Source organism: Bos indicus, chromosome 1, assembly GCF_029378745.1.
Source record: "Bos indicus isolate NIAB-ARS_2022 breed Sahiwal x Tharparkar chromosome 1, NIAB-ARS_B.indTharparkar_mat_pri_1.0, whole genome shotgun sequence".
Taxonomy (NCBI): Eukaryota; Metazoa; Chordata; class Mammalia; order Artiodactyla; family Bovidae; genus Bos; species Bos indicus.
The window spans coordinates 126,351,100-126,375,924 of record NC_091760.1 but is presented as its reverse complement, the minus strand read 5'-3'; the positions used below and the strand labels follow the sequence as shown (position 1 = coordinate 126,375,924).

Here is a 24,825-nt window from a genome sequence, read left to right as displayed (position 1 = left end):
GGTGGGAGGGAGGTTCAGTAGCAAGGGGACATTATGTATGCCTATGACTGACTCATGTTGATGTACGGCAGAAACCAACACAATATAAAACAATTATCTTCCAATTAAAAATAAATTTAAAAAATAAAAAAAATAAAGTAGATACTTTTATTTAGTTTTTTAAAAAGAAATACATGCATAAACAAACATGCATTTGGTATTAGCTATCTACTGCTGTATGGGAAATCCCATGGATGGATGAGCCTGGTAGGCTGAAGTCCATGGGGTCGCGAAGAGTCAGACACGACTGAGTGACTTCACTTTCACTTTTCATTTTCATGCATTGGAGAAGGAAATGGCAACCCACTCCAGGGTTCTTGCCTGGAGAATCCCAGGGACGGGGGAGCCTGGTGGGCTGCCGTCTATGGGGTCTCACAGAGTCGGACACGACTGAAGCGACTCAGCAGCAGCAGCAGCAGCTGTGTAACAAGTTACCCCAAAACTTAGTGGCTTTAAACAACAAACATTTGTTATCACATATTTCCTGTGATCAGGAGTCCCAGTGGCCTAGTCGGGCTCTCCAGGCTCAGGGTCTGCTACAAAGATGTCATCAAGCTGTCAGCTGAGAATGCAGTCACCTCATAGCTCCACTCCGGACTATCTGCTGTCAAGTTCCTTCAAGGCCTTGCTGGCAGGATTTAGTTCCTCACAGGCTGTTAGGCTGACGGCCTCATTTCTTCACTGGTTTTTTGCTTGAGGCTTCCCTCAGCTTCTTACCCCATGGGCCTCTCCACTGGGCTCCTCAGAGCATGGCAGCTGACTTCATCCGAGCAAATAGGTGACAAGAGCTAGAAAATTCAAGAAGGACAAGAAGGAAACCACAGTTGTTTTTTTTTTTTTTTATAACCAATCTCAGAATTGACACCCTTGCTATATTCTGTTCGTTAGAAAAAAGACACTAGGTTGAACCCACACTCAAGGGGTGGGGATTACACAGGGCATGATCACCAAGGGTTGGAGAGCACTGGGGATCATCTTAGAAGCTGCCTGGCACATGTGTCTATTTCTGTCTATAGATGTCCTTTTTTTGAGCTTTTTTTTTTTCCCGCCATGCCCTGCAGCATGTGGGATCCTCAGTTGCCCAACCAGTGATCAAACTCACACCCACTGCAGTCGAAGCACTGAGTCTTAATCACTGAACCACCAAGGAAGTCCCTAGATGCTTTTTTAAAAAAGCACAAAGTTTACTACGTTGCTTTTGTCATAGAACAGTGGATCTTGGAGCAATTTCCCGGTCAGTACCTAAAGATCTTCTACCCTTGGTACAGCATGTGTCGTCCCTCATGAAACAGTCCCTTATTGATGGACAGTCAGGGCATTTTTAATGCTTTGCTGCACATGTTCTTTTTAAAAATTTTAAATGATTATTTATTTTTGGCTGCACTGGGTCTTCACTGTTGAGTGCTGGCTTGCTCCAGCTGTGGCGACCAGCAGTCACTTTCTAGCTGGGGTGCGTGGGCTTCTCATTGCGGTGGCTTCTCTTATTGTGGAGCATGGGCTTAGCTGCTCCAAGGCATGTGGGATCTTCCAGGACCAAGGATCAAAGGGACTGAAGATCAAACCAGCATTTCCCATGCACTGCAGAGCAGATTCTTAACCAGTGGACCACCAGGGAAGCCCTGCACATATTCTTTACTGCAGGGATTTCTCATATGGAGGGAAATTCATCCCTACAAGTGGAATTGCTGGGTCAAAGGGTATGTTCCCTTCACATTTTGATAACTATGGCCAAATGGCCATCCCCAACCCCAAAGCAGAAGAACTGTCTACTTCTCCATAGCTTCTTAAGGCATTGTTCACAAGTTTTAATGAACAAAAGGGAAATCGTAGGAGAAAAACTAAAAACCAAAGTCTAATAAGAGAAACAAATTGGAGTCATTAATTTTTAGTAACTAACAGTGGAACATTGCATAATTTGATCTGGATTTACCGGGGTATTTTCCTAACATAATATGCAAACAAGATTAAGGACTCTTGAGTTTAAGCCCCAGTGTACCTGCTGATCATTGCTGGCTCTTGTCACTACAATCTTAGATAACACTTCCCTCTCTGATAGTTGTGTGGGTCACTCAGCAGTTAACTTCTTAGATTTCAGCCTCATTTGAGGACATGGCACTCATGAATATCAAGTCAAGTTTATACTGAATAAGTATTAACTTTGGAAACGTTATACTTTCTGGCCATTTTGGCCTTTTCTATGGATGTTTCAAGCATTAGAAAGACAGGGAATGTTGGGGTCAAGAAGTCTTAGAACCCAGATACAGCTTTCCTCCAATTCCCTTCCAAGTTCTGGAATCCCTTCTACAATCAACTTCTCTCTGTGTGTTTTCATAGGGGAATACTTATTCTATTAAGGTAGATTATTCCATTAGTAAACAGCTCTAGAGGTTAAAACGTATTTCATATATTGAGTTGAAATCAGAAATCTGGTGCTGTGGTGCCTCTTAATTGGTCTTAGGGAGCAATAGGGGAAAAGTCTTTGCTCCTTGTAGATGGCTCCCATAGCTTCCTTCAGTCTGCTCTGCTCCAGGCCAATGACATTATTCATTCCTTCTTCCCAGGAGCTGATTTCCAGATGTGCCGCGACACGGATTCCTTTCCTCTGAACACACTCCTAAGATTCAAAAAGATGTCAAACATGAGGGCACCCACACTGCCAGTCTTTCTGCTGATCCCCACTTGATAGTAGGTACACTTTGAAGACTACTGATTGAGAATAGGGATACTGACAAAGAGCTGTTGTGAACTCAAGAATGCTCTGACAGTGTTCGTAGCAGCATGATTCACAATAGCCAAAAGCTGGAAGTAACCCATATGTTTATCGACGGATGAACAGATAAATTGTGCTATAGACATACAATGGACTATTATGCAGCCTTAAAAAGGAAGGAAATTCTGACACATGCTACATCATAGCTATAGCACAGAAGATATGCTAAGTGAAATAAGCCAGTCATGAAGGGACCAATACAGGATGATTTCACTTCTATGAGATATTTAGAGTAGTCAGATTTAGAGAGACAAGACTTCCCTGGTGCTATAGTGGGTAAGAATCTGCCTACCAATGCAGGTGACACAGGTTCGGTCCCTGGTCTGGGAAGATTCCACATGCTGTGAGCAACTAAGCCTGTGCACCCTAACTACTGAGTCTAACAGCCTGCAGCGTAGAACTGGGCTCTGCAACAAGAGGAGGCACTGCAGTGAGGAGCCCACACACGAAGCTAGAGAGTAGCCCCGGCTCTTCACAACTAAAGAAAGCCCGTGCAAGGCAACGAAGACCCAGTGCAACCAAAAATAAATAAATAACTAATTTAAAACATTTATAGACACAGAAAAGAGAATGGTAGCTTTCTGGGGCTGGGGGGAGGAGAGGTGGGAAGTTAGTGTTGAATGGGCATAATTTCTGTTTGGGAAGATGAAGGAATTCTGGAGGTGGATGGTGGTGTGAGTTTGCACAACAGTGTGATTTTATTTAGTGCCACTAAACTGTACACTGAAAATGGTTAAAATGGCAAATTGCATGTTATGTGTATTTTTCCACAATAAATCAAACTGTATCCTATCAATCACTGTTGCATCTCCAAGCATCTGAAAAAAAATAATTGTGTATATGCCTAAGCTCGATTATTCACGTACTCTGCGGGTAGTTTTGGTTCTCTGCTCCCACGCTCGACCTGAAGGCTTCATTCATCCCACCATAAGCCTCTGGGAGCCATGTGTATCACGTGGCTCTATTTCCCTGGATGCAGCTGCTTAGACCAAGACTGAGCAGCTAACTTGAGTTGGAATACTAAGAAACTCTCAGCTGAGATTTTGGAATTTGGTGTCAGCAACTTTTTGTTAGTCTCTGTGTAGGGCAAGAGGATATATATTTGGGAGCATGAGGTACCGTCTTCCATGTTCACTTATTCAGTAAATGTTCATTGTTTGCCTATAGGTGCCAAGCACAGTAATAGGGGCTAGGATTCAGCCCCATTCCTGCCCTCCTTGAGAAGCAGGACAAGTCGGGCTGAAAAGATATTACCTCTAATGTCATCTCTAATATATTTTTGTTCTCTCTTAGATTTTGTAAGCTCCTCCCTCCTCGATGAACGTCACAGAATACCATGGTTTTGTCACGTTTAACTTCCCCCTCTACATTTTATTAGCACATATTTTCTTTTCAGCACAGAAGCTAGTACAATTGTTCAATGAAAGCTTGGTTGACAGGATGTTAGGAGGATTTTTAATTGAGCACCAAGACCACTCAGAGAAGTTCCATGTATGTTCACAGAACACCTATGAAGAATAGTGTGTGTGTGTACGCTCAGCTGTGACCGACTCTTCGCCACCCTGTAGACTGTAGCCCACCAGGCTCCTCTGTCTATGGGATTCTCCAGGCAAGAATACTGGAGGGGGTTGCCCTTTCCTCCTCCAGGGGATCTTCCTAACGAAGGCTAGTGGATGTTTTTATTTACTAGCTGCAGCAGCGCCACCACGTGGCACAATAGTAAATGATGTTTGCAGTCCATTGAGCCTGTCTGTAGGAATTACACAATTCTTTTTTTGGAGCTGGAGAGGGGAATATTATTCTGTGTGGCTTGCAGGAATCTCAGTTCTCAGACCAGGGATTGTACCCAGGCCTCTGCAGTGAAAGTGCTGAATCCTAACCACTAGACCACCAGGAAACTCCTGAAATTACACAATTCTCAAAAAGAATTTTTTAGATTGAGGAAGAGGAGATTCGTATTATTTCAAAATCTGCACCGGATGGGAGACTTTTCGGTCTGCTTAAAATTAGCAAAATTTGCATTTTCTTAAAATGAGACAACACTATGCTAAGGTCTCCATCCTTCTCTCTGAGGGCCTCTAGTAACTCCTAGGAGTTAGCCCCAGAGGTGACCTTTTAAGAGTAGGACAGATACCCTGAAAATTCTGTAGATTCTTTGATGAGGTCTTCCCTGACTCCTTTTATGCAGTACCAAGCTTCAGTTCAGTTCAGTCACTCAGTTGTGCCCAACTCTTTGTGACCCCATGAATCGCAGCACGCCAGGCCTCCCTGTCCATCACCATCTCCCGGACTTCAACCAGACTCACATCCATTGAGTCAGTGATGCCATCCAGCCATCTCATCTTCTGTCATCCCCTTCTCCTACTGCCCCCAATCCCTCCCAGAAGCAGAGTCTTTTCCAATGAGTCAACTCTTCGCATGAGGTGGCCAAAGGACTGGAGTTTCAGCTTTAGCACCATTCTTTCCAAAGAAATCCCAGGGCTGATCTCCTTCAGAATGGACTGGTTGGATCTCTTTGCAGTCCAGGGGACTCTCAAGAGACTTCTCCAACACCACAGTTCAAAACCATCAATTCTTCAGCGCTCAGCCTTCTTCACAGTCCAACTCTCACATCCATACATGACTACCGGAAAAACCATAGCCTTGACTAGACGAACTTTGTTGGCAAAGTAATGTCTCTGCTTTTGAATATGCTATCTAGGTTGGTCATAACTTTCCTTCCAAGGAGTAAGCATCTTTTAATTTCATGGCTGCAGTCACCATCTGCAGTGATTTTGGAGCCCAGAAAAATAAAGTCTGACACTGTTTCCACTGTTTCCCCATCTATTTCCCATGAAGTGATGGGACCGATGCCATGATCTTCATTTTCTGAATTTTGAGCTTTAAGCCAACTTTTTCACTCTCCACTTTCACTTTCATCAAGAGGCTTTTTAGTTCCTCTTCACTTTCTGCCATAAGGGTGGTGTCATCCGCATATCTGAGGTTATTGATATTTCTCCTGGCAATCTTGATTCCAGCTTGTGTTTCTTCCAGTCCAGAGTTTCTCATGATGTACTCTGCATGTAAGTTAAATAAGCAGGGTGACAATATACAGCCTTGATGTACTCCTTTTCCTATTTGGAACCAGTCTGTTGTTCCATGTCCAGTTCTAACTGTTGCTTCCTGACCTGCATACAGGTTTCTCAAGAGGCAGGTCAGGTGGTCTGGTATTCCCATCTCTTTCAGAATTTTCCACAGTTTATTGTGATGCTTATATGTTTCTAAAAAACTACCTCTGCTGTGGATTTTTTTCATCAGCAAATAGCCACTGAATGCCTGCTTGTGCTTACTCTGTTCGAGGCACAACAGATGCAGCAGTGCACAAATCAGACTAAAACTTCAGACTCTTCACTTATTATACTTGTGACACATCTGTCTCCTTTATGCCCTGTAAGTCCTTTGACAACAGAGATCTGTCTCATCCTATTTCATTGGAACCACACCTTCAGCCCATTTAATTCCCAGTAACAATTTCAGAATTCAACTGCTTCAAGAAAATGGTATTTATTGGGGCCATGTCAGTTTTCTGGTGGGATCAAAGCTGTGCCTGCCAGCCAGGGACAAAATATAAACGAAGAAAGTTCATTTTAGATTCTATGGTAGACTGAATAATAGCCCTCTGAAGATGTCCATATCCTAATTCTCAGAAACTGTGGATCTTTTGAAATAGCTCAACTGGAATTCCATCACCTCTACTTGCTTTGTTCATAGTGATGCTTGAGCTATTTCAAATCCTCAAAGATGATGCTGTGAAAGTGCTGCACTCAATATGCCAGCACATTTGGAAAACTCAGCAGTGGCCACAGAACTGGAAAAGGTCAGTTTTCATTCCAATCCCAAAGAAAGGCAATGCCAAAGAATGCTCAAACTACCGCACAATTGCACTCATCTCACACACTAGTAAAGTAATGCTCCAAATTCTCCAAGCCAGGCTTCAGCAATACGTGAACCGTGAACTCCCAGATGTTCAAGCTGGTTTTAGAAAAGGCAGAGGAACCAGAGATCAAATTGCCAACATCTGCTGGATCATGGAAAAAGCAAGAGAGTTCCAGAAAAATATCTATTTCTGCTTTATTGACTATGCCAAAGCCTTTGACTGTGTGGATCACAATAAACTGTGGGAAATTCTGAAAGAGATGGGAATACCAGATCATCTGACCTGCCTCTTGAGAAACCTATATGCAGGTCAGGAAGCAACTGTTAGAACTCGACATGGAACAACAGACTGGTTCCAAATAGGAAAAGGAGTTCGTCAAGGCTGTATATTGTCACCCTGCTTATTTAACTTCTATGCAGAGTACATCATGAGAAACGCTGGACTGGAAGAAACACAAGCTGGAATCAAGATTGCCAGGAGAAATATCAATAACCTCAGATATGCAGATGACACCACCCTTATGGCAGAAAGTGAAGAGGAACTAAAAAGCCTCTTGATGAAAGTGAAAGAGGAGAGTGAAAAAGTTGGCTTAAAGCTCAACATTCAGAAAACGAAGATCATGGCATCTGGTCCCATCACTTCATGGGACATAGATGGGGAAACAGTGGAAACAGTGTCAGACTTTATTTTTTGGGCTCCAAAATCACTGCAGATGGTGACTGCAGCCATGAAATTAAAAGACGCTTACTCCTTGGAAGGAAAGTTATGACCAACCTAGATAGCATATTGAAAAGCAGAGGCATTACTTTGCCAACAAATGTCTGTCTAGTCAAGGCTATGGTTTTTCCAGTGGTCATGTATGGATGTGAGAGTTGGACTGTGAAGAAGGCTGAGCGCTGAAGAATTGATGCTTTTGAACTGTGGTGTTGGAGAAGACTCTTGAGAGTCCCTTGGACTGCAAGGAGATCCAACCAGTCCATTCTGAAGGAGATCAACCCTGGGATATCTTTGGAAGGAATGATGCTAAAGCTGAAACTCCAGTCCTTTGGCCACCTCATGCGAAGAGTTGACTCATTGGAAAAGACTCTGATGCTGGGAGGGATTGGGGGCAGGAGGAGAAGGGGATGACAGAAGATGAGATGGCTGGATGGCATCACCGACTCGATGGACGTGAGTCTGAGTGAACTCCAGGAGATGGTGATGGACAGGGAGGCCTGGCGTGCTGCAATTCATGAGGTCGCAAAGAGTCGGACACGACTGAGCGACTGAACTGAACTGAACTGAAGGGTAATCTTCTCAGGAGCATAGCTAAAATAAGCATTTTATGATCTTCAACATGTCACCAGCCTCTTGGGTTATATGTTTTTTGGACACCATTTTTATATACCTCTTACCGCTCTACATCTTGGGCATTGTAGTTTAAAAAAATTCCACTTCTAGGGACTTCCCTGGCAGTCCAGTGGTTGAATCTTCAAGCTTCCAATGCAAGGGGTGCGGATTTGATCCCTGGTTGGGAAACTAAGGGCTTCCCTTGTGGCTCAGCTGGTAAAGAATTCGCCTGCAATGCGGGAGACCTGGGTTCGATCCCTGGGTTAGGAAGATTCCCTGGAGAAGGGAAAGGCTACCCACTCCGGTATTTTGGCCTGGAAAATTCCATGGACTATACAGTCCATGCGGTAGCAAAGTCAGACACAACTGAGCGACTTTCACTTTCACATTTTGGGGAACTAAGACCCCATATGCTGCATGCTGCACAGCACGGCCAAGAAAGTTAAAAAATAAAATAAAATGCTAAAAAGAGATGCTTGTTTTTAAAAAATTCCACTGCTAATCACTATTGTCAAAGGAATTTTAGATAGCATCAATAAGTACATTTCTTTTGGTACAGAAGTGGAGAAAAGGGAGAAGCTGTTATTGTCACTGAAATCTTACTTGTCAGGCTAGCCTTGTGGGATTGGGTGGGGTGGTGGGATGGGATGGGGTGGTGGGAGCGGGGAGGGGCGGGGACAGGCAATCAGGTTAATCTCAAAGAATCTTCCATTTCAAACAGACCACACCCTCTTTGGAGACTGTTATCTGACTACTCCTAGAGGTGGCTAGGCTCTCTCAGAAGAGCTAAGTCGGATTTTTAGCTCTCCCTTCCTCCCTCCTTATCTTCTTTCTGCAGAGCCTGGCAGATGCTAGAAATTCAACAACTGCCAAATGAACACAAGGATAGGATTGTACTTCCACCAGCCTATATCCTGAAGCCTAAAGAGCAGAAAGAAGCTGCTTAAAAATTCTCAGCTGCTGCTGCTAAGTCGCTTCTCTAAGTGCCACCAAATAGGAGCAGTCCATTGGCACAATAGAGATGTTACCTTTGGGGCAGTCATTTAAAAAATAATTTAAATTAAATTAATTTATGTAGGGCTGTGCTGGGTCTTCGTTGCTGAGTTGCTTTTCTCTAGTCGGGAAATGCGGGGGCTACTCTAGTTGTGGCGCGCAGGCTTCTCATTGTGGTGGCTTTTCTTGTCGTGGAGCATGGGCTCTAGAGCACCAGCTGAATAGTTGTGGCCCTCGGGCTTAGCTGCTCCCCGGCATGCGGAATTTTCCTAGACTAAGGATTGAACCCGAATCTCCCGTATAGGTAGGCATATTCTTTACCACTGAGCCACCAGGGAAGCTCTGGTAAGGTCTCTATCTTTCACTGTGTATATTGTGAAACGCTTTTGTTTCAGCTTCTCCACTCCACCTTTTTCTCTCCCTTGGTTTAAAAGAAATTAAAACTTCTGTGTGTACGAAAGTTGATCAGTCGTGTCCGACTCTTTGCGACCCCATGGGCTACACAGTCCATGAAATTCTCCAGGCCAGAATACTGACTGGAGTGGGTAGCCGTTCTCTTCTCCATGGGATCTTCCCAACTCAGGGATCAAACCCAGGTCTCCTGCATTGCAGGAAGATTATTTACCAAATGAGCCACCAGGGAAGCCCAAAACATTTGGGGAGGCCCTTAAAAATATACTGGCCCTAGGCACTGAGCCTTCTGTGTCTAATGGGTAAGCCAGTTCACCTCGGTGCTGGGGGACTGACTGTTTTTTTTTTTCCCTCTTCCTGAGGGTTAACCACAGAATATTATCTTTCTTTCCTCCTCTTTTCTGTATGTCCATTTTCTTTGAGTTGTTTTGTGTGTTTTAGCTGATTTTATTTAATTTTTAAAAACATTTATTTATTTTTGACTGTGCTGGGTCTTCACTGATGCTTGGGCTTTTCTCTAGTTGTCATGTGCGGGCTTCTCATTTCAGGGGCTTCTCTTGTTGCAGAGTACAGGTTCTAGGGCATGCAGGCTTCAGTAGTTGCGGCTCCTGGGTTCCAGAGCACAGGCTATGTAGTTGTGGCTCACATGGCATGTGAGATCTTTCTGGATCACAGATGGAACCCATGTCTCCTGTATTGGCAGGCAGATTTTTTTACCACTGAGCCCAGGAGAGCTCTGCTAAATGTTTTGATTATCACCTCTGCTGAGACTTGACACTGTATATGAGAAGTTAGAAAACACACAGGCCTACAAGCAGGCCTGTGTGGGGCATTTGTCCACCGAGTGTGGTGAAGGCCTGGTGACCCCAGAGTCCCATGTGGCTCCCTCCCACTGGATTGTTCCCAGACCTGCCTGATTTTCAAGAAAAACTGGGAATCTTGAGTAGAAAAAAGTCAAGTCTCCTAATTCAAAGAATAAACCCTTCCTGCTTGTGCCAAACAAAACACCTCTGTGAACTGCATCTGGCACTACTTTGTAATCTCTGTCAAATGTAGCTGCAGGGAGAATCCTTAAAAACAGGTCTAAGAGTAGAGAACCAACACATCAGCAAGAATAGCATGGTTTTAGTATGACTGGGAAAATACTAATTGCAGCAAACTGTATAATTTTCTTACTATTTATGTGTAGTCACTTGGTAATAACTGTGAATCTAATTAACAATTTCAGGTTCTATAAACATGTTTGTATTTATATGCATGCTATCTCATCCTCCTTCATTTGTGGTTTGAGTAAAGGGGCCATAAAGTGAAGACTTATATGTATGAAGGAAAACTCTGTTGTTAATCATGCTCTTGTGTTTTTAAGAGTGTACTTAATTAGGATTTAATGAAGGCTTATGTTTAATTTCTAGTCAGGTCACACGTTTGACTTCCTTTGGAGCTTTACTGTATGAGAAAGAGACAGAAGTCCCTGTTCCTTTATTTTTAAGTCTTTCAGTTCAGTTCAGTCACTCAGTCGTGTCCGACTCTTTGTGACCCCATGAATCGCAGCATGCCAGGCCTCCCTGTCCATCACCAACTCCCAGAGTTCAACCAGACTCACGTCCATCAAGTCAGTGATGCCATCCAGCCATCTCATCCTCTGTCATCCCCTTCTCCTCCTGCCCCCAATCCCTCTCAGCATCAGAGTCTTTTCCAATGAGTCAACTCTTCACATGAGGTGGCCAAAGGACTGGAGTTTCAGCTTTAGCATCATTCCTTCCAAAGATATCCCAGGGTTGATCTCCTTCAGAATGGACTGGTTGGACCTCCTTGCAGTCCAAGGGACTCTCAAGAGTCTTCTCCAACACCACAGTTCAAAAGCATCAATTCTTCCGCACTCAGCTTTCTTCACAGTCCAACTCTTACATCCATACATGACCACTGGAAAAACCATAGCCTTGACTAGACGGACCTTTGTTGGCAAAGTAATGCCTCTGCTTTTCAATATGCTATCTAGGTTGGTCATAACTTTCCTTCCAAGGAGTAAGCGTCTTTTAATTTCATGGCTGCAGTCACCATCTGCAGTGATTTTGGAGCCCAAAAAATAAAGTCTGACACTGTTTCCACTGTTTCCCCATCTATGTCCCATGAAGTGATGGGACCAGATGCCATGATCTTCGTTTTCTGAATGTTGAGCTTTAAGCCAACTTTTTCACTCTCCTCTTTCACTTTCATCAAGAGGCTTTTTAGTTCCTCTTCACTTTCTGCCATAAGGGTGGTGTCATCTGCATATCTGAGGTTATTGGTATTTCTCCTGGCAATCTTGATTCCAGCTTGTGTTTCTTCCAGTCCAGCGTTTCTCATGATGTACTATGCATAGAAGTTAAATAAGCAGGGTGACAATATACAGCCTTGACGAACTCCTTTTCCTATTTGGAACCAGTCTGTTGTTCCATGTCCAGTTCTAACTGTTGCTTCCTGACCTGCATACAAATTTCTCAAGAGGCAGGTCAGGTGTTCTGGTATTCCCATCTCTTTCAGAATTTTCCACAGTTTATTATGATCCACACAGTCAAAGGCTTTGGCATAGTCAATAAAGCAGAAGTAGATGTTTTTTTCTGGAACTCTTTTCCTTTTTCCATGATCCAGCGGATGTTGGCAGTTTGATCTCTGGTTCCTCTGCCTTTTCTAAAACCAGCTTGAACATCTGGGAGTTCACGGTTCACGTATTACTGAAGCCTGGCTTGGAGAATTTTGAGCATTACTTTACTAGCGTGTGAGATGAGTGCAATTGTGCGGTAGTTTGAGCATTCTTTGGCATTGCCTTTCTTTGGGATTGGAATGAAAACTGACCTTTTCCAGTTCTGTGGCCACTGTTGAGTTTTCCAAATGTGCTGGCATATTGAGTGCAGCACTTTCACAGCATCATCTTTCAGGATTTGAAATAGCTCAACTGGAATTCCATCACCTCCACTAGCTTTGTTCGTAGTGATGCTTTCTAAGGCCCACTTGACTTCACATTCCAGGATGTCTGGCTCTAGGTGAGTGATCACATCATCATGATTATCTGGGTCATGAAGATCTTTTTTGTACAGTTCTTCTGTGTATTCTTGCCACCTCTTCTTAATATCTTCTGCTTCTGTTAGGTCCATACCATTTCTGTCCTTTATCGAGCCCATCTTTGCATGAAATGTTCCCTTGGAATCTCTAATTTTCTTGAAGAGATCTCTAGTCTTCCCCATTCTGTTGTTTTCCTCTCTTTCTTTGCACTGATCGCTGAAGAAGGCTTTCTTATCTCTTCTTGCTATTCTTTGGATCTCTGCATTCAGATGCTTATATCTTTCCTTTTCTCCTTTGCTTTTCACTTCTGTTCTTTTCACAGCTATTTGTAAGGCCTCCCCAGACAGCCATTTTGCTTTTTTTGCATTTCTCTTCCATGGGGATGGTCTTGATCCCTGTCTCCTGTATCACGTCACGAACGTCATTCCACAGGCACTCTATCTATCAGATCTAGGCCCTTAAATCTATTTCTCACTTCCACTGTATAATCATAAGTCTTTAGGAGTAAACATTTAATAATGTAAGTGAAGTGAAAGTCACTCAGTTGTTCCCGACTCTTTGTGACGTTATGAACTATATAGTCCATGGAATTCTCCAGGCCAGAATATTGTAGTGGGTAGCTGTTTCCTTCTTCAGGGGATCTTTCCAACCCAGGGATCGAACTCAGGTCTCCTGCATTGCAGGTGGATTCTTTACTAGCTGAGCCACCAGGGAAGCCCCAACATTTAATAAGGGTGATTTTAATGTGAAATAGGACTTCAGGGATTTAAATGAAAAGCATTTATATATTTACTTCATAGCAACAAAGTTGGCCTTAAGTATCGCCAGAACATGACTAGGCAGGGACAAGCCCACACTTCTCCCTTCATCTCAGCTGATGATTTCACTTTCTAATCCTAGATTGTAAACAGACAATTAAGATCTAATGTGATAAGTATCTTGAGTGGGAAACAGGTTCCCATGGAAACAGAAGCAGAGTCACTTACTTAGGCTTGGTGGGGGAGGGAAGTCTGTTAAGTCTTCCTGGAGAAAGTATATCTCCCATAAGAGTATTAAAAAACTGATTAACCTTCAATTAGAGGACAGGATGAGGGTGGGGTAAGGGTGAGAAGTCTAGAATTAAAAATATCTGGGCTTGAAATTAAATTCAGTAGGACTGGAGGTTGCAAACCACCGTTCTACTTCAGTATTTTGCAGTGGAGCTTCCCCGGTGGCTCAGTGATGAAGTGTGCCTGCTGATGGAGGAGACACCATCTGGCTCCCTGATCTGGGAAGATCTCACGTGCTACAACTACTGAGCCTGTGCTTGAGAACGCAGGAGCCGAAACTACTCAGCCCAGGTACCACAGCTACTGAAGCCTGATTGCCCTAGAGCCTGTGTTTTGCAACAGAAGCCACTGCAATGAGGAACCTGAGCACTGGAACTAGAGAAAGGCCCCTGCAGCAAGGAAGACCCAGCACAGCCAAAAAAAAAAAAAAAGATAAAGAAATAAAAACTATATATATATAGTCCATGATGGCCAAACTTACAAAAAAGATATTTCACACTTGTTACTTTCTGACCATTTCTTTTTTTTTTTTTTTTGCTTATTTATTTACTGTTTGTTCTACCCCCACCCGCTCACACAGAACAGGAGCCCTATCTAGCTTGCTGATTCCTCAGTGCCTGGCACAGGACTGTTAGCCTTTCCATGTATCAGATCACCACCAATCCAATCTCCCCTCTCTCTCCCCCAATACCATCCAACAAACAAAATTCTCCTTCTTCAGAGTTGACTTAAATGCTTCCTTCTCTCTGAAACCTCTGTCTCTTTACCCCATCCCCACCTTCAGAATTAATTCTTTCAGAGTTCGCACAGCTAGTGATCCTTCCTTGCAGTATCCGTTGAATTCTACAGTGTCAGTCAGCTCTTCCCTTCTCCCCTCTCAGTTCAGTTCAGTTCAGTCGCTCAGTCGTGTCCAACTCTCTGCGACCCCATGAATTGCAGCACACCAGGCCTCCCTGTCCATCACCATCTCCCAGAGTTCACTCAGACTCATGCCCATTGAGTTGGTGATGCCATCCAGCAATCTCACCCTCTGTCGTCCCCTTCTCCTCCTGCCCCCAATCCCTCCCAGCATCAGAGACTTTTCCAATGAGTCAACTCTTCGTATGAGGTGGCCAAAGGACTGGAGTTTCAGCTTTAGCATCATTCCTTCCAAAGAACACCCAGGGCTGACCTCCTTTAGAATGGACTGGTTGGATCTCCTTGCAGTCCAAGGGACTCTCAAGAGTCTTCTCCAATACCACAGGTCAAAAGCATCAATTCTTCGGCGCTCAGCTTCCTCATTAAATCTTAAATTATATGAAGATAATATTTTAGTCATCTGTGTAAGCCTCTGAACACTTTGTGCAGGCTTTACACACAATAAGTAGGTAAGTGTGTGTGAGTTGCTCAGTTGTGTTCGACATTTTGCGACCCCATGGACTGTAGCCTGCCAGGATCCTCTGTCCATGCAATTCTCCAGGCAAGAATACTGGAGTGGGTTGCCATTCCCTTCTCCAGGGGATCTTCCTGACCCAGGGATCCAACCTGGGTCGCCTACATTGCAGGCAGGTTCTTTACCATCTGAGCCACAACGGAATCTCTTTACACACAATACAGGGCTCAAAAATATTTTGAATAAATGAATTCAGGAAGTCATGAACCCTTCTTCCTCCCTTCCCCAAGTGCTCAGAACAATACTTTATAACTTAAAAAAAATCTGACCACATCACAGCCTTACTTAACTCTGTTGAAGGATGCTCTTCGTCCTTGGAATAGAATTCTAACTCCCTAAGCACGCTGGTTACTTCAGGGCTCACTAGCTCCCATCCACTTCTCCAACCGTGTCCATTCCCTAAACCAGGTCTAGTAAAACGTGACTGCACAACAGGGCTGTCCTGATTCATGCCACCAGACTTTTATTTCCACGACTCCCTCTGCCTGGACTGTCCCTCCGGTTTCCCTTGCCTGGTTTGGGTCAGGAATTACCTTCTCAAGCAAGCTTTCCTTCTTGGTCTATATATCCTATTGAGAACTTAAGTGCTCCCCTCCATTTGTGATTAGAAACGAAAACAAGATTAAACCGTAAAATGTAACTTATAAAACGACAACTTACATGATGCTAGATTTAGAACACCGTCTATTTATAATTTTCCTTTCATTCATCCTCTCTCTGCAAGTCCGGTTTTGACCTGAATAGTCTATCCGAAAACTCCACTGCCGGAGTCTCAGGTTGGGTCAAAAGCTCCCTTCCTCTGCTTCCGGACACCACTTTCTTTAAAAGTAACTTGAACAGACTGCAAGTTTGCCTTCCCCCAGCAGGGCGTGAACGCCAGAGGTAGCACGGATACCATCTTCATCCCAGGAGAGCAGGACAAACCCCCGCCCCGCCCCGCCCCCTCCACCTCCCAGTCGGCTCCAGATTTATTTTCTGAGTTGAAGTAAAAGCTCCTCCCCAGCTGATCATTCATTTCTTCTTTAAGAATTCTTTCCTTCCCCGCCCAGCACCTATCTAGGGTTGGGGCTGGAAAAACAGTGAAGTAACAACCGGCCCCGAAAGACAGTACAAAAAAATTCACTAAATTCTCCGGCCCAATAACAAAACCCGCCACAGAGACGCCCCCAAGTATTTTGTGGGCGGGCCCAGGAAATGCTCAACACCGGAAGTCACGTGGCGCCGCTCTCTTTGAATTCCTCAAGTCGGCAGTTGACTATTCAGCCTTGTAGGCGCCTCTGGCGGGCTCTGCTGTGATCCGGCCTTTCGGTGCTCGACTCGCCCGTGCTGCTGCCGCCGCCGAAGGAGGGGCAAAGCTCAAGATGGCGGACAAAACGCCAGGCGGCTCTCAGAAGGCCAGTTCAAAGGTAATTTCTTAGAGGACTTCTTAAGTCAGTGGCTCTATCACTGTTGTCTGGGGACTATAGACGCTTCTGGCCAGCGGGAGGAGATTGGGGTCGGGGTCCGTGTTCTGGTCGCGACGGTAGGCCGGGGCGCAGACGGACCGTGGTGCGCAGGTTGAGAGGCCTGGTGTCTCCCCTTAGTCCCAGCCTGGATTCGGCTCGAGACTGGGGGGCCCAGAGCGGGTGGCGTGAGTATTTTGGCCCGAGCTTAGCACTGGAGTGAAATCAGGGATTTAGATCGAGGTCTTAAATCCCGGAAAACGCGGCTGGGTATTTCAGCTTGTTGCGCTCTTCAGGCCGCCGGGCAGAGCCTAGGAGAGGCGGGAATCGCTTCCCTGAGCTTAAGTGTCTGCCTCCTTTTCCTTTGGCTTTGGATCTCACACGCTTCCGGCCTCCCCCCGTTTCCCTCACGTCCTCCGGGGGATAAATAATCTTTAGGGCCCTCAGTTGTGAGGGGAGGACCAATAGTGAAGGGACGCGGGGTGGGAAGTGCAGTTCCCCTTTGCGGCGATGCATCGCCAAGGTTAACGCTACGCTCTACACGTGGTTTTACCTCACGTAAGAGGAAGTATATTTGGAGGGCTCATTTCCCAGGACTCCGGATCTTCCGCATCTTCTGGAAAGAGAACTTCCATAGATTCGGAAGCCACCTAAGATTACTAAATTGCTTTTGAGTTTACAGGGAACCGTGTGCATGTATTGTGGAAACTACTGGGCTGTGGAAGTAGTTTAGCGTTAGTTAGGTTGTGATTAGCATCAGGTTCTAAGTTGCCATCTTGGACGGGTCCTTTAATCGACTTTTTGCTTTGAATTTCTCATCTCCAACACGATATTAAAAGTAATAGGTCCTGCCTGAAGTAGTTGTTAAACGCTTTTTGATGCTGATCTGAGAAGTTGTGTAATACTTAAAGGTTCTAAGGACTGTTACATCTTACAGAGTGTGTATCATTGTTAGTAGGTTTTTAGGAAGTTAGGTTTATGGTAGACGGAGCACGTCTGGTATGTGCAGTTTGTTCTAGGAAACGCAACCTGTTGTATACTTGCTTCCTCAGTTTCTGTTAAATTGTAATCTTTATGCCGTTTGGTGAATGGTGTTTATAATTAGTTCGTTACCGGTAGTGGATTTTCCAGAAATCCTTCAGTTGTGTAGAAACTATGGTAGAGGGCTAGTTTTGGCTACTTTACATGCGGGGTTTATTTCTTGTTTGTTTCTTCCTTCCCCAGTACCTTTTCCCTTGGTAAGGAGGGGAATAGTTGAGTACATGATTTCCCACTTCCTCTGCCGACTCTGACAAAACCAGCCCAGGCCTCCTTACTGTTAGGGAACTGTTAGGAAAGCTGTTTGCGTGCTGAGTCGCCTCAGACTCACTGCGATCCTATGGACCGTAGCCCTCCAGGCTCCTCTGTCCGTGGGATTCTCCAGGAAATAATACTGGAGTGGGTTGCCATTTTCTCCTCCAGGGGATCTTACCAACCCAGGGATCGAACCCGCCTCCCTTGTGTCTCCTACATTGCAGGTGGGTTCTTTACCACTAGCGCCACCTGGGCAGGAAAGCTAGTGTATCCATAAAATTCACGGCATAAGCTTCATTATTTTTGTTTACTTTGTTTTACTTTGTTTTAAAATATTACTTTGTTTCAAAGTAATATTTTAAGTATTTCTATTTGAGGTTTTGGGTATATTGAAAACATTTTAATGTGTATGTTCAGGCTTCCTTCTCTAATAGTACTTCTCATGGTTGTGTGTGGCTATTCCCTATAAGTAAATTGTTAGATTTTCCAGTAATAAACCTTTTCAGTTTATATTGCTTTTTAAAATTTTTTTTCTTTTTTTTTTTTTAATGTGGACCATGTTAAAAGTCTTTATTGAATTGTTTACAATATTGTTTTTATTTTATATTTTGGTTTTTTGACTGCCAGGCATGTGGGATCTTAACTCCCTGACCAGGGATGGAACCCTCACCCCCTGCATTGTTGGAAGTGAAGTCTTAACCACTGGACTGCCAGGGAAGTCCCCTGTATTGCTTTAGATTATCATCAGTTGATGCTGTTAAGAGGTTTTCTACCGATGTCATTAAAATATCTCAGGACTTGACGTGATTTGCTCCATTAATATGGAGGGTGCACGTTGTAGTAGAGAGATTATAAATTTTGCTAGCAAGATAATTGGATTCAAATCCTGACTTGATAATAAATCATTTGTGCTATCAAGGCAAATTGCTTAACTTTTTCAGCCTTAAATTTCCTTGTTTGTAATATGAATGTAATCTCGTTTCTACAGGATGGATGTAAGAATTAAATAAGTGAATATCTATAACGTACATTAAAAACCTTAGTTCCTTTCCTCTCCCCTTTTGTTCTTAGAGGAAACAAAACGTACTTTTCAAAATGTCAGGATAAACTCTAAACCTGAGATTTAGAATCTGTCATCAGTTATCATGACAGCTCAGATTGTTGCTTTTTATTTCTAACCCAAGTCCAGAATTTATTGGAGAGAATATAAGATGATTTTGGTTTAATGCTGCAGTATTTGGGATTTCTAGTCTTTGATCTCTGGTTTGATTTCCCTTCCTCTGGGGAGTGCAGATGAGTGACCTGTTCTACCATACAGATGGAGTGAACAGATTTTTCAGTTTCATGTTCATTCTTTGGTCATAAATTCCTGTTGATACGGGCTTGTCAATCATATTCCTAGACTCTGAGAAAAACAGTAATTTAAAAATACATAAGAGGATGTAATGTACAGCATGGCGATTGTAGTTAACAATGTGTGCGAGCTCTCAGTTCTGTCTCACTCTTTTGAGACTCCATGGGCTGTAGCCCACCAGGCTCCTCTGTCTATGGGATTCTCCAGGCAAGAATACTGCAGGGGGTTGCCATGCCCTCCTCCGGGGGATCGTCCCCACCAGGGGATTGAATGAACCCTGATCTTTTGCATCTCCTGTATTGGCAGGCAGATTTTTACCACTGAACCACTGGGGAAGCCCATAGTTAACAGTTTTAAGTATTGCATAGTTAAAAGCTGCTGAGAGAGTAGATCTTAAAAGTTCTCATCACAGGAAGAAAAAAAAAATTCTCTTAACTGTGTTTGATAATGGCTATTAACTAGACTTACTGTGGTGATCTTTTTGCAATGTATACAAATACTGGGGCTTCCCTGGTGGCTCAATGGTAAAGAATCCACCTGCCAATGCAGGAGACTTGGGTTCAATCCCTGGGTCAGGAAGATCCCCTGGAGGAGGAAATGGCAACCCACTCCGGTATTCTTGCCTGGAAAATCTCATGGACAGAGGAGGTCAAAAAGTTGGACATGACTTATAGCAACTAAACAACAACATACAAATAATGAATCATATTGTATACCTGAAACTAATGCAGTGTTGTATGTCAGTTATACCTCAGTAAAATACATTTTAAAAATATAATGTATGACAGGAATTTTTGCTATTGACAATGGTGAAATTATTTGACCTGTCCTAAATACAAAATAAAGAGATTAAATTCATATTCTCTATAGTTTCTTTTGGACTTCCCAGGTGGTGCTGGTGGTAAAGAATCCTCCTGCCAATGCACAAGACACAAGAGATGCAGGTTTGAACCCTGGGAGATCCCCTGGAGGAGGAAATGGCAGTCCACTCCAGTATTCTTGCCTGGAGAATCTCACAGACTGAGGAGCCTGCATCCATAAGGTCGCATGGTTGGCCGTGATTGAGCAACTGAGCAGGAGTAGCACAGTTTCTTTTAGCTTTAAAAATTACATTAAGGGTGTATGCTGCTGCTGCGTCGCTTCAGTTGTGTGACCCCATAGACAGCAGCCCACCAGCCTCCCCCATCCCTGAGATTCTCCAGGCAAGAACACTGGAGTGGGTTGCCATTTCCTTCTCCAGTGCATGAAAGGGAAAAGTGAAAGAAGTTGCTCAGTTGTGTCTGACTCTTAGTGACCCCATGGACTGCAGCCTACCAGGCTCCTCTGTCCATGGGATTTTCCAGGCAAGAGTACTGGAGTCGGGTGCCATTGCCTTCTCCATAAGGGTGTTTGGTCAAATGATTTAACCTTTGTGTGTAGTTGTCCTAATGAAGAAACCCCATGTCCTTTGTTTTCTGTGGAATTTTGCTCTGCTTACATTTTAAAGTCTGGCAAAGGTTTTAGGAATTAGCTAAGAATTTCCTGTGTATTTGTTCCTGTATCACCAGACTAAAATAATGCTTTGGGGGAGAGGAGTCTTGGTGCCATGTTGTAGCCTTGATTTTGGGAGGAGAGGCAAAGCGTCTATAATTGTTTGCTTAGAAAAATATTAAGCATATTTCCTTAGAATTTAGTTTATAAAAATTAGTTCATAAAATTTTTGATTTTAAGAGTTGTTTGCTCAGCACAATCAGGATATGAAGAGAATGTGGTATCCTTGTTCCCTCTGCATCTCCTGTGCTGGTAATACTGCAAGTATAGTGGAATTGTGTGCCCTATGACTTTATTCTGACAGTGCATTATTTTTTTCCCATATTGTCAAAACTTGGGTTAGAGAGGTAAATGAGCAAAGTATAAAATGCTGTTGGCTTCCTTGGATGCTCAGTTCTAAATTGGTGTGGGAACTATCAGTATTTTGATGCACTGCTGATTAGTGAAAATATTTCTTTGATTTGCATGAAATAATGTATGATGAGGATCCATTCATAGCTTGTGATCCTTAGGTATGTATTATTGCCTGTGTACTTTTTTTTTTGGTGGTACCTAAAGATATGTAGCAACATTCCGTGGTAGCTCAGAGGTTAAAGTGTCTGCCTGCAATGCGGGAGACCTGGGTTCAATCCCTGGGTTGGGAAGATCCCCTGGAGAAGGAAATGGCGATCCACTCCAGTATTCTTGCCTGGAGAATCCCATGGACGGAGGAGCTTGGTGGGCTACAGTCCACGGGGTCACAAAGAGTCGGACACGACTGAGCAACTTCACTTTCACAAAGATATATAAGTAAATATGACCAAAAACTTCAAACATGTACACAAACCTTGAGAAATTAGCCTGTTTGCCAGTTTTAAACTGAGTCTTCATTGTGATATGATTGAAACTGTAAGATATACACCTTATCTTAAAATATAAGCTGATCAGTTTTCTATGTGGAGGGCTGTTTTGAGGTGGAGAGAGGAATTAGGAGCTTTTGTTTTTTTGATTAGTGCCTTTTAGAAATTTGAGTATTTGTAGCATTGGTTCTTGAATATGACTACTGATACGTGTTTTTAAAATATCTGTCTTATTGGATTGATTTTTTTAATTCCTGAAGCTTTGTTTTTACTGGAAAACAAATCGACAGAAACATTCATTTGCCATGCAAGTTGAAGACTTCTGCCTCTCTGTTCCTTTTTCACAAAGAGCATCATTTTTGGAGAAACAAGCAAAAAAGTTCCTATAGGATATTAAACTCAAAAATACTAATATTGCAAATAATTTGCATCTTATACTAAGTAGCTTTAACAGCTTATTGCATATCAGCCACTTGCTGGATATTTTGCGGAAATTTTTTTTTTTTAAAAGGAAGATGCATTTGCCAAAAGCACTTGAGGCTGTTTGGTACTGTTAGATGTCTCTTCCTTGAGCAGTCAGTGTTTTTTCACTAGATTTTCCCTCATTTTAGATTAAATGCAGATCATTCAAAATGTACTTAAAATGTTTCGTGTATTTTGGATGTAATTTTAAGGATAGTTTCAGGCTTGTTATTTAACATTATTAAATAGTGCTTGTCTCAGTGAGTTTATGAAGTTTTTTGAGAGGTGGACTTTGGTTTGTCTTGGAGAGTGGTATTCAGCTAGGCAGTTGCTCCTTGTTGGTGAGTGGGCAGCTTAGTATATATTGATATTATGGAATATCATTTTGTTGGGTAGGTACTTGTTCCAGCCAGCTGAATCAGCAAGTGTATTGAGACTGTGTCACTTGCCAGATGTTGTGTTTAACTCTGAGAAATAAAACGTTGAATAAGATGACTTCAGTTTTGGGGAGCAAGCTGTCTAGTGGAAGAAGAGAGTCAACGTATAATAGTTCAAGGCAGAGCTATCCGAAGCATCTAAAAGTTTAGAGAAAGAAATGACAGCTGAATGGAGGCTGGGGTTGAGGGAGGCTTCAGGAATGGAGGCATTTGATTGAGTCTTGAGAACAATGGGCAGACTTTTGAAGGGTAGACACAGGTATCAAAAGAGATGGGTGAAGTAAAGAAAATAAAAATCACTTGGAAATGGATTGCTAAATGGTCTGTTTTAGCCAATTTATAAGGCTCTGGAATAGGAAATAAAAGTTTCTGAGATGAAAAGGTTAGTTTGAGCTAAATTGTGGAGGCTTTGAAACCTATGGAATAAGACAGTCATAGAAAATTCAAGACAAGAAAGACCTTTAGGAAAACTATACTGGAGACAATTTAAGAAGAATTTGGGAGTGAGGAGAATAGTTTGAAGATTTTTGCAGTGCTGTTGATAAATATTAAAGATTGCTCCAAAAATCGCACCTCAAATACTCTCTGGGAAGCTTTGCTGACATTGTCTCCATTCCCGCTGAGATTTGCTTGTCCTCTGTGCTCTTGTAGTGTAGCCGCACTGTTTCACTTGTCTTTTTTATTAGCTCCTAAGGGCAAGAGCTATGTCTTATTTTACTTTATATCTCTAATGCATGACACAGTACCAGTAAGTGGTTGCCAGTAAATGGGTTGAATATAGGGAAGATCTGAACCATAGTAGTATCTTTAGAAAAAAGGGTCCCGGAGAAGAGTTTTAGTAGAGGTGGGATAAACAGAATGTGACTCAGTTGATTATGGGGGGTGAGGAAGGAGTCGAGGACGACCCTGGTATAATCCTGCTGGCTAACACTCATTGAACACTTTCATGGGCCTAGTGCTGTTCTTAGTGCTTCACCTGTCTTTGTCCTTCCAACACCACAGTCAGCTTTATAGATGAAAGAACTGAGGTTACAAAGCTGCTGGTAAGTGCTAAAAACAGGAAGTCTGATTCCAGATGTTACTACTTCCAGATTATGACTGAGAATTAGCATTCAGTGACAGAAATCAGGTCAACAGGAGAAGCTAGTTTGGGAGGAATTTTATACATGCTGGATTTGAGGAACTTGGAGACATTCAGGTGAAGATGTCCAGGAAGTTTAAGAACAGATTGGAACCCAGGAGAGGCACCAAGGTTGAAAATAAGAAATTGGGGTTCATTTTGGTACAATAGAAGTGTTGATGTGCTTCCTTTGGGAGTGATTGTTAAGCTTTCAGAGATGTGAGTTGATGGTATAGAGGGTATGAGGAGGAAGGAGACAAATGGGATAGGAGAACTGATCAGGCAGAGTGGAAATACTGGAGCAGTGTTGCTGTGGGTAGCTTGGTAATTTAAAAAACTCAGATGTGGGGGTTTTTCAATTGAAGTAAAGGTAGGAGCAGTCAGAAAAAAGTTTTACTTTGAAGTTTAGTTGGCTTCATCTCTCTCCTCAGCAGCCGTCAGAATTATTAAAAAAAAGTTTCTTTTTTGCTGTCCTTCCCCACATTTGTATTACATATTTGCTTCTCTATCTTGAGATAAATTTTTCTTGTGTCTGCTTCTTTATTGCCTCAAATCTCCCTTATTTTCCCCCTTTGTTTCTTGCTTTTGGGTCTTTTCACTTGGATGAGGAATTGTGCTGTGCACTGCAGAAGCTCATTAAACATCACTAATTTGGTGTTCTTCAGCAAAGACATAAAACCCAGACCCAAGACAAATAATATAGTACTGTTCCAGGTTAAGTAGAGGCAGAGACATGGCTTCAAAAGTAGTGTTACATTTACTGTTTACCTGCACCATTAGCTCAAGAAATTAGTTATTCCTTTAAATTTTTTATTCACTACTCTTTCATCTCTTTAACTCTTCTCGAGCCTAAAAAAGTTTTATTCTGAATGCTCTGTAGCTGCAGCTGGTTATACTGGAGAATGTTTGGTTTGCAGTAAATATTGTCCAGTGCCATCTTGGGTTAATCAGCTGATGCATCGTCCGTCCTACGCTATGCTGTTATTTTTAAATCCTAGAAATGATGATTTGGATGTGGTGGCATAAAGAAAAAATGTTAGCACTTTCGCAGCTACTCTTTCATGTTTATTCTTCTGGGCAAACTTCAGAATTATTTTTGGCAATCCCCCTTGTCCCTTGCAAAGACTTCTCTTTAGGATTTTGAGCTATGGAATGAAATTGCATTAAATACAAAAATAAATTTAGGTATAGTTGACTTTGTCTTAATAGTGAGTTATTTCTTTAGTTGATTTCTAGGTGTTTCATGTTTTTTCTTGCTATTATGACTAGGGTGTTATTTTTGTTACCTAGTAGCTTAACAAAGAGCAACAATGTTGTTTTCTGTTCAATTCAGTCTCTTGACTGAACTTTTCTTTTTTATGAGGAGT

General features: G+C 42.9%; 1 protein-coding gene across 4 annotated transcripts in view; it reads left to right on the top strand.

Moving 5' to 3' along the window:
* The first annotated feature begins 16,240 nt into the window (after positions 1–16,240).
* U2SURP (U2 snRNP associated SURP domain containing) overlaps positions 16,241–24,825 on the top strand; it is a 49,720-nt gene continuing 41,135 nt past the window's right edge. For 3 of the 4 annotated variants that reach the window (XM_070793595.1, XM_070793597.1, XM_019961319.2), the window contains exon 1: positions 16,241–16,387. In XM_070793595.1, coding sequence (XP_070649696.1) covers positions 16,343–16,387 — 45 coding nt within the window. In that variant the 5' untranslated portion in view covers positions 16,241–16,342. The remainder of the gene's footprint in view (positions 16,388–24,825) is intronic. The other variant, XM_070793593.1, reaches the window with a different exon arrangement.